Below are 13,314 nucleotides of genomic sequence, written 5' to 3' on the forward strand. Positions count from 1 at the left end.
CATTGCCCCCTTGTAGCCGCTCCTGCCAAGGTCAGCAGCAGTCTCTGGATGATGAGCCAGGGTCAGCCCCTCACAGCCTCTGGGCAGCACTAGACCTATCTCTTCCCTCCCGAACCACTGTGTCTGTGAGTCCAGGCCCCCTAGGGGCCCTTTTGTGTTCTGCTCTGCAGCCTGTCCAGTTCCTCTAGCACCCAAAGTATTGCCTCCTACCCCCTCCCGGTTCCCCAGAATTTGGTGACCATGACTGCGGCTAACCTGGATCTCTCCAAGGCCCCAAGCTATAGAAGCTGCGGATGTTCTGATGACCCTAGATTCCAATGAGCCGAGCAGGTCACCCTTTACCCATGTCATACTCCTTACAGACTCATCCTGAGTGGCTTTCTGTTTGAGGATGTGCATGCTGCGCTGTGCCTTCTTCTGAGCCTTGCCACTGCCACCCACTCAGCCTGAGCCCTCAGCTCACAGAGGCTCCTTGGACACCCCCAAATATGGATTGGATGCCTCTGCCCAGTACCCTCCAGCAGGGCACAGGACTCCCCTCAGAGTACTTATGACTCCCTTCACAGTTTCCATTGATAATACTGATTTGAGTGATTTTTATCATAAAGAGGAAAAGAAATCACTTCAGAAAGGCAGAATTCTCCACTCCGCTTTTTACAAAATTCAAGAGTAATTCAATTATTATAATTTAGAAATAAGATTTCAGTCACGCTTTGCCTCTCCACTAATGAATCCCGCCCCCATGCCAACCCCAGGCAGCTCCCACATGTCTGCTTCTACTGTGGACAGAAAAAAGGCCAAGAGTCCTTGGCCGAGTCCATCTGCTGTCTGCAGCCTGATAAGCTGGTCCAGGACGTTTCAGGGCAAGAGTAGACGGAGAAGAAGGCCCAGAGGCTCAGGTGGCCAGCACCAGGGTGGGCTGGGGCGGGCCTGAGTAGTCCCACCCAGGTGACCCTCAAGGAGAATCCTTCTTATAAAAAACGTGTGGCCAACATCCCACTAGGCACAGAGGTAGGCACCTCTTGCCTTTTCTTCCTGTCCCACAACCATCCGGCCTGCAGAATGTGATTTCCATTGTGGATGGGATTGTCTCCAGAGGCTTGTGGAAGCTGAGTCTGAAGAGCCATTGTGCAAAACCACTTCTCCACCCACAGAGGTCCCTTAGGGCCAGGAGCTCCTCAGTGGGTGGCCAGGAAAAGGATGGGCACTGCCTCCTGGCCTTCTCACCATGGGGACCCGAGATCTCAAAGGGGCAGCGAGGACATCAGAAGGTCTGGGCCAGGTCTGAGGCCTGCACCCCTTCCTAGCAGGTGACTTGGGACGCCTATCCGAAGGTTCCATGCTGCTGAGAAGCCCAAAGGGATGTGGGTCCAGATGGCCTCGGGAGAGCACAGCAGTGCCCTCTGGATGCTCCTGGTCCTGGTTTTGCAGACTCTCCTCTGCCTAGGGCTCAGCGCCCAGAACTGGCTGCAGCCCTCATTCCTGGCAGGAATTCTTAGCTCCCCTGCATGTGCCCCTTCTCTGCTTGACTGCTGTGCTCCCCACATGTGCCCTAGCCCTGCGGCCTCACCGCAACCTGTCCTGCACTCGGGTGCTGCATGAACTTTTGAGTGTTCACACCTCTCTGCCCTGGCTTGTGGCCTTTGATATTCAGGAGTGACAACTGTGATGTTGACAACGAAGATGACAATACCATAAAAAGGGCAACTGATGTTTGCTGAATCAGAACCTACTGTGTGTCAAGTACTGTGCTGGGTCCATTCCACACATCCCATTCCATCCTGTGTGTTGGTACTATTATGATCCCCATTTTACAGATGAGGAAACCGAGAATTCACCAACGTATCCCCAGTGCGTGCCCACTGTGGGTCAGGCACCCCGAGGCTGTGGGAGTGCCTGGCTCACCTGGCTCAGAGGAAGCCGGCTACACCCACCTGGTGGCTCAGGCACTTCCCTGGCCTATGGCTGCCCAGCCTCATGCAGGACCAGGGATCCAGGACTGCTCTCTCACCTCCCCAGTAGACAATGACAGAGGCATTTCGCTGAACCAGGCCAGAGTCCCCCCGGTACTCGGTTCACAGCCTGAGCTCTATCCTTGAGGGTCTCTGCTCATGGCTTTGAACCTGTACCAGCTCCTTCTGCACTGTGTCCCCAGACACACCTGCTAGCCATCAGCTCAGGTGCATCTGAGAGAAGCCAAGGGAGAGAAGCACAAATATTGGGACTGGCATCTTAGGGCCTGGGGTGGGATCTCTGCAGGTTCTACTCTCTGAGCCTGCTGCCTCCTCTCCACAAGACCAGAGAAAGAAATACAAATGCAAGGAGTGTGCCTAAGTACAGGAAACTGGCTTGTCTGGCGCCCGGGTCTCACCTGGCTGGTAGTGGTTGGGCCCACCACTGCCTCGTAGGGCGGGGGGAGTTCGGCAGGGTAGAGCAGGCCAGGACTGTTGATGGCAACATCATACAAAGTGCTGAATGGAGAGGGAGCAAAGTCCAAGTGGAGGCCCCTGAAAAGGGAGAACCATCGCATTGTCACTCCTGGGGTGGGGGAGGGGAGCCTGAACTGCTGACCTTTCTCTTAAAGGCGATCATAACGTCATTTGTCAGGGTTTCCCCTGGTCAAATACTCATTGTGTTTGTGAAATAAAAGGCTCATTCGCTAGGCAGTTTTACCTTCTTTTGTTTCTTGTTTTTTTCTGGAGAGATGTCGACATTTTCACTAAATTCTATGGCCTTGTCCATTAAAATTAAAATAATCATAGAGCCGATTAAATCTTTAATTAAATTTTACGGTCATGTTAATGACCATAACTCAATGGCAGTTTTGCGTTTCATGAGAACATAATGGAGCCACTCTTGTGGTTTGCTTTTGTTGTTGCACGGCGGCAATACCAAGAGAAATGTTCTTTCTCTAAGCCAATGTTCTCTTTTCACTGTTCACGCTCTGCTCTCTAATCAAACATGCTCTCATATGTTCGCTCTCCTCCGCTCAGCTGCCCCACTGAAAACGAGCGTGGCCGTTGCAAGTTCCACCTCCCCCATTGCTCCTATCTTCCTGGTGTCCATGCCAGTCACTGCCACCATCACCAGAAAAGACCCACCTGTGTGCCTCGGCTGTGGGCGTGCAGGTGTACTCTGGTGGGTAATAGGGTGGAGGTGGGAGTGGGGGGATGAATTCATCGAAATCCAGGGTCTGGTGGAGCACAGTGCCATGGGGGGTCACGCAGGCTGGGCTCGCAGAATGCGCCCTTTGTGGAAGGAACTGGAAAACAGAGAGATTCAGAGTTATTTGGGACATCTTGTGTGGCTTGTGTCTAATTAAGCTAATTACACATAAGCTTTAATGATCCATTTGGAACTTATGTAATTTAAACTGTCGGACTGTGACAGCAAAACACACACTTCAAGATGATGGCTCCATGAGGAATGCCTTGCCCCCAAAGCTTCTTCATTAGGCTTTGTTTCTCACACTGCTACGCAGAATGCCTCCATCCTAAGGAGAAATAAAGTCTGGGAAGTCTTTAGTTCTATCCCCACCCCTAAATCGTTCTCTTCAGATTATACTACTCAAAGCCTGTGGGTCAAAAGGGTGCCTGATGTCCATGATTTAAGACTGCACTTCTGGAAGTATGTTCATGAGAAAACACCAGACCCTCAAGATGTTCCTCTCTACCCCCTCCCAAATTCCTACAGGGAAATAAATTTGGGAAATGCTACCTATTGTACTCCCTTCTTGGAGCCCTGTAATGCATGTTTGTATGTTAAAATTCCTGAGAAGGTCTGCACCAAAAAAAAAAAAAAAAGTTTAATCCGTTAATGGAACATTTCTCATATATTTCATTATAGGTCCCTTTGGACAAATAGTATCTATAATTCTCAGTCCTAGGAAATTCATAAACTTTGTAAAACACTGCTCTGAGGGAAAAGAATCATGAGCTCCAGAACATTCTGTGGGGCAACCTTAAAACCGAGATGCTGCTTGAGCAAACTGAGGTAAAATCGTTTAAACAAAAAGAACTCTGCCTCTGCCTAGCTTTCCATTTCTGCCCATAGGGAGCACTGGCCAATAACTTCCCATCCTCTGGTCACTGCTCCCCAGAGGTTACCTGTGGCATGGAGATGTCTAAGCCATTGCTCCAGTTCCAATCAACACCTCACTGTGAGTGCCTGCAGGTGCAAGAAGAGTGTGCTACTCGAATGCTATGGTCTGGGATGCCCCACTGCATGAAGGGTGAGACAGTCAACTATATACGGCAAAGCAAGGACAGTTCCACTAGTAAACAATCTCTCCAAGCACTGTGCGGGGACCTGGAGTCTACAAAGGGTTAATGAAGATGACATCTGAATGGGTCTGAAGATTGGTAGGTAGGCTTGCAAGAAGGTGCTCCAGGCTCAAGAAGAACAGGTGAGCTAGTGAAAGATGTGTTTAAGAAAAGCCAATTTATATAATACTCTAGAAGTTAATTCTTAATTCTGGAGGCACTGGGGAGCTAGTGAGGGTGCTAGAGCTGGGAAGCAGTGCTATTAAAGATGTGTGGTAGGACGTACCTTCTGGCAGCTGTGCTTAGGGTAATCTGGACTTGATAAGAGGCTGGGATGGTAGGACATTTTTGCATGAGTAAGGGTGAGGTCACAATTCTGAATATGGTCAAATGCCATGAAATCAGCATGCTCTAGACTCACAGAGAAAGAATAGTGACCATGTCTACACATGTAACACATCAGACTGAAATTGTCTCATGTGGGTTTTCTTAACACACAGAGCACGTTCCTTGCCTTTCCAGTAGGTCTGAGCCATGGCTTTGTTTAATTGTCTGAAATAGAGGTGAGTCAGTGGCTATGAGGAGGTCGAATGTGTGTCTGTCATCCTCTGCCTTGGAAAGCTGTCAGCCCCGATGCGTATTGCACAAAGCTAAGCAGTTAGGACAAGGCCAGATGTCCTTGAGGTCTAATAGGGACATATTTTGAATGAGTCTCTATCGGAAATTAGAAAAATCAATAACACACTCAAGCATGAAATGCAAAAGTCAAAATGCTTTCCTAGTAAATGTACAATCCCGCCAGGAACGGGAACAAGCATTTTCAACGAGAGAGGCGAGGCACTCCAGATGATCCTATTAGCAGGTTTAAATGCATAGATGCTGCCACACACCAGAGGTTTTTAAAAGGCTAAATGACAGCTTTAACCACTTCTGCTCTAAATGCCAGATCACCTTTCCAGTGGTGTGTTGGGTCCATCTTTAGGGAAGCAAGTCAGACTCAACTTGTTGCAAACTGAGCTTTATACCTAGGTTCCTCAGCCTTCCCAGGCAGAAGCCTGCAAGTGACACTTGACATACACCCTCCTCCCCCAATGAGGTGGGGTCTGTCTCCAAGCCCAAGGTCACCTGCTTGGGACTCTGCTCTGAGATGCTAGGGCTGGAAGTCTGCAAACCTTGTTTCCCAGACTCCCTTGTCGGTTGGCTTCCTATTGGGCTCTGCCAACAGGGGGCGCTAGAGGGAGTCTGGAAGAAGAGAGCTACCATTCTGCTCCTTCCCCGCTCCTACTCTTGTGTTCCACCCTAAGGGGTGGAAGCTGCCTCCATGGTTGCTTATCTCTGTGTCTGTTCTCTCTTCTCAGATCCCCACTTACCTTTCACCTGGCAACCTCCTAGTCATCCTTCAGGACCAGCAGGAATGCCTCTTGGCCAGCCCACACCCCGCCACGCTGCCTGCTCTCACGTCTGCAAATTAGTGGCCAGGCGCAAAGCCTGAGCCTGCATTGGGGTGTGGTGGGTAGAAAACCAGCTCTGAATTGTCTTCCTCCCCAGGTGGACCTCCTTGCTCTGGGCCAGTTTAGTTACAACCGTAATTCATGATGAACTATGAATGCAGGCAGGAAAACTTGCTTGTTCTATGAGAACCAAGTTGAATGCTTTGGAAAGACCTGACAAGGGAGAGCAGCTGAGCAGAAAGTTCTGCCAAGCCAGGTCCTGGCAAGGCAGCTGTAAGGAGTGGAGATGAGTCATAAAACATCCAGGGGAGCTCTGCATTCTGCTCGCTTTGCATGTCTCACTCCAATTTAAAGGAACTGAATCTGGAAATTACAGATGGTGCAATTTTCAATGAAGTTTATACAAGAAATACAATTCGGTGCACTAATACGTAGACCCCCAATCGAACAGAAGGTCTTGGCCCCAAATCAAAACCCTTGTGGACAAATGTTAATTTTCATATTTAAAGTCACAATGTTTCCAGCATATATGTTTCACTGTTAGGACTGTCTGTTGTAACTAGCTTTTTAAGATTAATCAGGGGGCTGCCTGGGTGGCTCAGTCAGTTAAGCATCCATTTTCAATTTTGGCTCAGGTAAAGATCTCAAGGTTGTGAGATCCAGCCCTGCGTCAGGCTCCACGCTCAGCGTGGGTCTGCTTAAGACTTTAAAAATAAATAAATAGGGGCGCCTGGGTGGCTCAGTCGGTTAAGCGACTGCCTTCGGCTCAGGTCGTGATCCTGGAGTCCCGGGATCGAGTCCCGCATCGGGCTCCCTGCTCGGCAGGGAGTCTGCTTCTCCCTCTGACCCTCCTCCCTCTCATGCTCTCTGTCTCTCATTCTCTCTCTCTCAAATAAATAAATAAATAAAATCTTTAAAAAAAAAAATAAAAATAAAAATAAATAAATAAAATCTAAAAAAAAAAAGAAAAAAAATCAGACACCCTTCGGTCCTAGTCTGATAGATAAGTAGCACCTACTCCCCAGAGATATTTCTGGTAAACCCAGACCTCAAGGAAGGTCACTGTGGGTCCAAGGAGGGACCAGCCTCTGTGAGGCGCTGGTGGGAACTGGGGTGAGCTGGAGAGGTGAAGATACTGGTGAACTTGAGTGATTCTGGGAATTCCGGGGTGGCAGGTGTTACAACCATCCCTGACCGTGGCACCCCTTGCTAGCTCCATGGATGAGCCCACCGTTAGCACATCTGTGAAAGGCTCGGCGCTCCGTCTGCACTTTCTGGAGGTGTTCTACTTTACAGGGCACACGACTGGTGTTGAGAACATAAATGACAATAAAAGATGAAGTTCACAAGCAAGTGCCTAATGGAGACACATGTAATAGCAGATGATGTCCCTTAGGCTAAAGTGGCTGGCAATAAAGTTCATGGGAAGGAAAAGAGCTGAATGGAGAAATGGGGAAGATGAGATTATGCTCAAGAAATAAAACTAAAAATGTGAGATCAGAGATACTTTGGAGGTAAAAGCTTTCTCCATTAAACTGTATCAATAAACTGAATTTTATCATCAGTTGCCTTTTGCCACTATTTCCAAAACATATTAGAGTACTCCAGCTGTATAAATTCTGATGCTAGGCATAAAGCTTTGCATCTCATGTATACATGCATTCGTGATATGAGTTCCAAAAATGGTTAATTATCCCAAGATGCCGATCCCCAGAAGGAAGGAAGGAATTATGGGTTCCCTCCATGCCAGGCTAAGGCCCTTGCTGTGAGTCAGTCCGTGGTCTGGGGTGCCCCGTGGTCTTTGGTGCATAAATGACACCAAGAGAATTATCTTGCTTCCCGTTTCTGTGTTTTTGGAGCAGAGCTGGAACTTAAAGGTACTTGTGAAACGATGTGTGTGCAGACACCTCCTAAATTTTTAAAAATTTGTATCCCAATCCCTTATGATTGTCTCACGCACACCGAAATTGAGAGCAATATATCTAGGCACCCTCTTTCACTGAATCTTTCCAAAGCATTCATTTTTTTTTATAATAGAAACAATGATCTTTTTTGCACTCATATTTCACTGGCTTCTTTAACAGTACAATATGCACTTACAAGGCAAATACCACTGGCCTAAGACTGTTTGGGGGACAGCTACAACTGTCCCTTAGGCAGCTTGTGACCCAACTGCTGGGAGCAGAGATGGCATGTGGGTGAACCACAGAGGAGGCTATGCTGTGGGGAGCAGGCAGTGCATCTTACAGGTGGGATGGAGGACCGTGGCTCTCTAGCCAGTGGGTTCAGCACAGGGGGACTAAGAGAGCTATAACTGTATGCACAAGGAGCTTACTGTAGCACCGTTTGCATGGGCCTAACAAAACCAAAATCAAAACCAAGAACGACTCAAGCACCCACACAGAGAAATGGCTGATGGACGTTACATTCACAGTATGGATCACTGTAGACATGAGACATTTCTGTGTATATTGACCTAGAGGGATGTCCATGATCGTTGTAGGTTATAAAATCAAGCTGCAGAATGATATGAATGGTGTGATCTCATTTGGCTAAAAGGAAGACATAACACGGGGTGCCTGGGTGGTTCAGTTGCTAGAAGTTCAGGTCATGATCCCAGGGTCCTGGGATTGAGTCCCACATCGGGCTCCCCGCTCAGCAGAAAGTCTGCTTCTCCCTCTCCCTCTGCTTATGCTCTCCCTCTCTCAGATAAATAAATAAAATCTTTAAAACCAAAAAGGGAAGACATAGCAGAAGGAAGAAGAGAGGGAAGAATGGAGAGAAGGAAGGAAGGAGGAACAGGGAAAATAGACTATCTGTATGTGTTAATATAAACACTAAGAAATCAAGAAAGAAATGGAAGGAGTCATTGCAAAGTTTCCTCAGGAGAATGAGGAGGGAGAAGGTAGCTTATTAACTTTATCTTTAAATATCTCTGTATTTTACTTGTTTCAGTGATCATATATTACTTCTTTAATTCAACAATCTAATGAAATGAAGTAAGAAAATTAAAGTCAATTACACCTGAAGAAAGCTAGAAAAAAGGGAGAAGACTTTTCTTAAAAATTAAAAAGAGCTTCTGAGGCATGCTCATGAATAAGTTGATTCCAGGTTCCATCCCTCAGGGTGAACCATGAGCCCCTGGGTCTCCCACTTCTCCTTTTCTAGGGTGCAGCCTGTGTGGCCAGCCTCACCCAGCCTCTCACCCATGTGGTAAAAGCCAACCTCCTCCACGTGGGCCACCAGGGTTTTTCAAAGCCCACGCACATGCATTATCTGATTCTTCTCTCAGCGGCCCTGTGAGGATGGCAGAGCATGAACAGTCTTGTAAAGAGCAGAGGAAACTGGGACAAATAAGCAGCGATGTGCCCAAGGTCACGCAGGGGTCCCACAAGGCGCCATGGTCATATGCCCCCAGTTCCTTTTTGGCTCCTGAGACGCTGTACGTCAGCAGCACAGCAAGGGACTTATAAGGAGAGTAGAGCTTGTCTGGTCCCATAGCCCATGGTCACAAAGGGAAAAGGACTCACCAGCAGGAATTTAACCGATTTCTACTTCCACACCAGGGGTTAGAAGCAAACTTATCCACAAATACTCAGCGATGGAAAAACCATGGCTTCTGATGGCGGCTATTGTCATTGTGACCACACCTTACCTCCCTATGGTGTTTTGCATTGACAGAGGACATCACGGACCACGGCATGCTTGGTCATGGCTGCAGGACATTCCCAATCACAAACTAATACTCCCCCTGCATTTAAGAGTCGAATAGGTCACACTTCTTGAATGTTCACCGGGTATGCCATTCGGTCCATTTCGGAGGTGATGAAACCGAGGCTCAGGCGGGTTCGGTGACACATCCAGAGTCACTCGCTTCATACGCAGAAGAGGTGGGACTCAGATGCAGACACGGCCAATGCCAGGCCCAGGATGGCAGGCCAGCTCGCGTGCCACACAGCGGAATGATAGCGTGAGCCTGCATCGATGTGATCATGACCGCATACACCATCACAGCTACCCTACGCTGTATTCGGGTTTAGTTGCTAATTTTCATTCTAATGCTTCAAACCAGGGAATGCAAACTTTTATATTTATAGCCCCTTGGTTCTGTTAGTTTTGTCAAATTGGTATGATATTTACAGATCAATAGTAAAATCTGCAGAGGTGAGTAGAACCCCACGGTACTTAACCTTTCCTTTATACAACACGCCGGAGAAAATCACCAACATGAGGCCTCAGCGAGCGAGGCCAAAAGTTCATCACTGCTGAATAACTGCTTAATTAAATCCCTTTCAGAAAACTGCCACCTCTCCGAAAGGTCAGCCCCGGCTGTGACAGCTGTGTAGATATACACTGGGACAAAGAGGCGGGCGTTGCATATGATTAGAACCAATGAATTTTTAACATCTTGGTAATGATGCTCTCTGGCCCTGTAACTTGATGAACTGATGTATTGCCATGGGGTGGATGAGAAAGAGCAAATAAAACAGCCTACTACAGGAATAGCTTGCTTTTGCTTTCATGAGATGCATAAAACATTGAGGGGGAGGCAGGGCAGGTCTCGAAGAAGCAAAAAGAGAGACAGAGACAGAGGCAGAGACAGACAGATACACATGAAGAAGCAAAAAGAGACAGAGACAGACAGACAGACAGACAGACACACACACACACACACACACACACACACACACAAACACAGATGATTCCTACCCTTAGCATTGGAGAACCATATCTTCCCATCAGTTTCTCTTTATCGTACTGACTTCAGTGGTAACATACTGAACAGTGGGCTGTGTTTCATTCACATTGAATAATGAAGAGCCTTCATTATTTATTAAGCATGTACTTATAAACGTGTATTAATAAGTGTGTGACCCTTGCTCCTATTCTCATTTCTCCCCCTTGGGAGCGGCAGTTCTTCAACTGTAAGACTCTGGCCTGGGTGTGAGACAGGGGGAGGGGTGATCAAATGATGGCCAGCCAGTGACTCTGCCACTAGATTATGAGCTCAGGGTTAATTAGCAAATCTAAAAAGCACAGATGACCAGTTTTTCAATTTGAAAAGGACTCATTTTCTAAAAAATCTTCCTTTATTAAAAGAGAATTCTGAAGCTGGAGGAAGTCTCCTTGCCCTGGAGGTCCTGGGCCCAGAGGATGTCTAGGGCTATAGGACTGTCACTAAAATTACTCAAGAGCACACACAAGGGGCCCATCTAGAGGGGCATGAGGGTGGCAGGACTCTGTTAACACTCAGCTCCAACAAATACCTGAAATAAGTACATTAATGACACCAAATGTACAGGGCAGCATGAGGGGACTGCCAAGCACCATGGACTCTCAGGGCCTATCATCCTTGGGGCTTCTGGTTGGAAGCTAGAAGAGTCCACTCTCCATTGGTTTCAAAGTGGCTGGAGGAGAAAGGGGTCAGGCTCACCATTCTGAGTGTGCTTGGGAAGGCAGGGGCCCACTTACCATCTGCAGGATATCAGAAGAGACCATCTGCATGCAGCACATGGCTGTGGCCAACGCACACACAATGGTGGAGAGGACATTGAGGGCACACACACTGAAGAGGAGATCCTGTGAGAGAAAAATGCAGCAGAATGTCAGTCTCATCTCGACAACCCAGATGGCAGATCCTTAGCATTTCCATCAAGGTCCAGAACGAGTGTGACCAATTGCCTTCCACTTCATGGAGGGTTTCTTTTGTAGTTTTTTGTTTGTTTGTTCTAATAATCAAAACTGGCATTTAATATAGACACATTTGTTTATTCTTCTACAGTGCTGATCGAATTATTCTTAGATACTGAATGATGTATTTCACACTTTTGATCACTATTAGGCACTCACTGTCTAAGAAAATCTTGAAATCACTGACATTTAAGTAGATGGGCATTCTTTATCAATTATAAAATGTAACTGAAAATTTTGAAGACTTTAGTAAAATGCCAAGTTTTTAAATTAAACTTTTTACCTTGAGGTAATGGTAGATTCACAAGCAGGTGTAAGAAATAATACAGAGAAGTCCTGCGGACCCTTTGCCCAGTTTCCTCCATCTTGCAAAACTATAGTGAAATATCATGACCAGGAATGACAGTGATGCAGTCAGGATATAGAACATTTCAATCACCACAAGGATCCCCACCCCACGTTGACCTTTCAGAGACACACATACCTCTCTCCCGCCTGCTCCAGCTCAATCTCCCATTCCCAATCCCTATCAACCATTAGCCTGGTCTCCATTTTAATAATTTTGTCCTTTCAAGAACGGTATACAAGTGGTGTCATATAGCATCCAACCTTTCAAAATTGGCTTTTTTTAACTCAGCGTGATTCCTTCAAGATTCATCCACACTGTTGCATGTGTCCGCAGATCATTCCTTTTTATTGTTGAGCACTATTCCATGGTGAATGTACCACAGTTTGCTTAATCAGGCACCAGATGAGAAATATCTGGGTGGTTTTCAGTTTGGGGCTATTATAAATAAAGCTGCCATGAATGTCTGTGTTTGTGTATGGGTCTTTGTGTGAACATAAGTTTTTATTTCCCTGGGAAGAATATCCAAGAGTACAATTGCTGGGTCATATGGTAATTGAATGTTTAGTTTTATAAGAAAACTGCCACATTGTTTTTCAGAGTGGCTGAACCATTTTATGTTCCTACCAGAAATGTATGAATGATCCAGTTTCCCTGCTTCCTTGCCCACATTTGGTATCACTATTTTTATTTTAGCCATTCTGATAGGTATGTAATGATATACCAATATGGTTTTAATTTGCATTTCTTTGATGGCTAGTGCTGCTGAACATCTATTTGTGTGCTCATTTGATCTGTATATCCTCTTTGGTGAAGTGTCTGTTTGTATCTTTTGTCCATTTTCCAATAGAATCGTTCGCTTTTTTATGGAATTTTGAGAGTCCTTTATGCATTTTAGATCCTAGTCTTTTGTCAGATGTGTGATTTGCAAATATTTTCCCCCAGTCCATAGCTTGTCTTTTCATCCTCTTCACATAAGTTTTCACAGAACAAAAGTTTCATGTTCATAAGGTCCAGCTTACCAATTTTTGCTTTTATGGATCATGCTTTGGTGTCAGGATTTTCTCTTATTTTTTTTTTCTAAAGTTTTTATAGTTTTATATTTTACATTTAAGTGTGTGATTCATTTTGAGGTAATTTTTGAATAAAGTGAGGGTTAGGTTGAGGTTTATTTTTGTGTTTTTAATTTCAATATTGACATGTTCATTGCTAGATATAGAAATGTGGTTTATATTTGCATATTTATCTGGTATCTTATGACCTTGGGATTTATGTAGACAATAAGGCCATATGCAAATGTTTTATTTCTTCTTTTCCAATTTGTATGCCTTTATTTCGTTTTCTTGCCTTATAGCACTAGCTAGAATTTCAAGTATTATGAATAAGAATAAGATGAATAAGATGGTGAGAGCAGATATCTTTGGCTTGTACTCTATCTCAGAGGGTACACTTCGTGGAGTTTTAACTGTCCAAGTACAATTCATTCCTCTTTAGGAAACTCACCCTCAAATCCATAAATAGAAAAAAATAACCATGATTCACAAAAATGACCAAAGATTTAGTA

The 13,314-nt window shown here is 45.9% G+C and overlaps 1 protein-coding gene across 1 annotated transcript in view; it reads right to left on the reverse strand.

Moving 5' to 3' along the window:
* FAM189A1 (family with sequence similarity 189 member A1) overlaps positions 1 to 13,314 on the reverse strand; it is a 469,866-nt gene that overhangs the window by 13,452 nt on the left and 443,100 nt on the right. The window contains exons 5-7 of the mRNA XM_021680436.2: positions 11,186 to 11,293; positions 3,102 to 3,262; positions 2,372 to 2,507 (exon numbers count right to left, since the gene is read on the reverse strand). Of these exons, the coding sequence (XP_021536111.2) occupies positions 2,372 to 2,507; positions 3,102 to 3,262; positions 11,186 to 11,293 (405 nt within the window). The remainder of the gene's footprint in view (positions 1 to 2,371; positions 2,508 to 3,101; positions 3,263 to 11,185; positions 11,294 to 13,314) is intronic.

The sequence above is a fragment of the Neomonachus schauinslandi genome, chromosome 9, assembly GCF_002201575.2.
Source record: "Neomonachus schauinslandi chromosome 9, ASM220157v2, whole genome shotgun sequence".
NCBI lineage: Eukaryota > Metazoa > Chordata > Mammalia > Carnivora > Phocidae > Neomonachus > Neomonachus schauinslandi.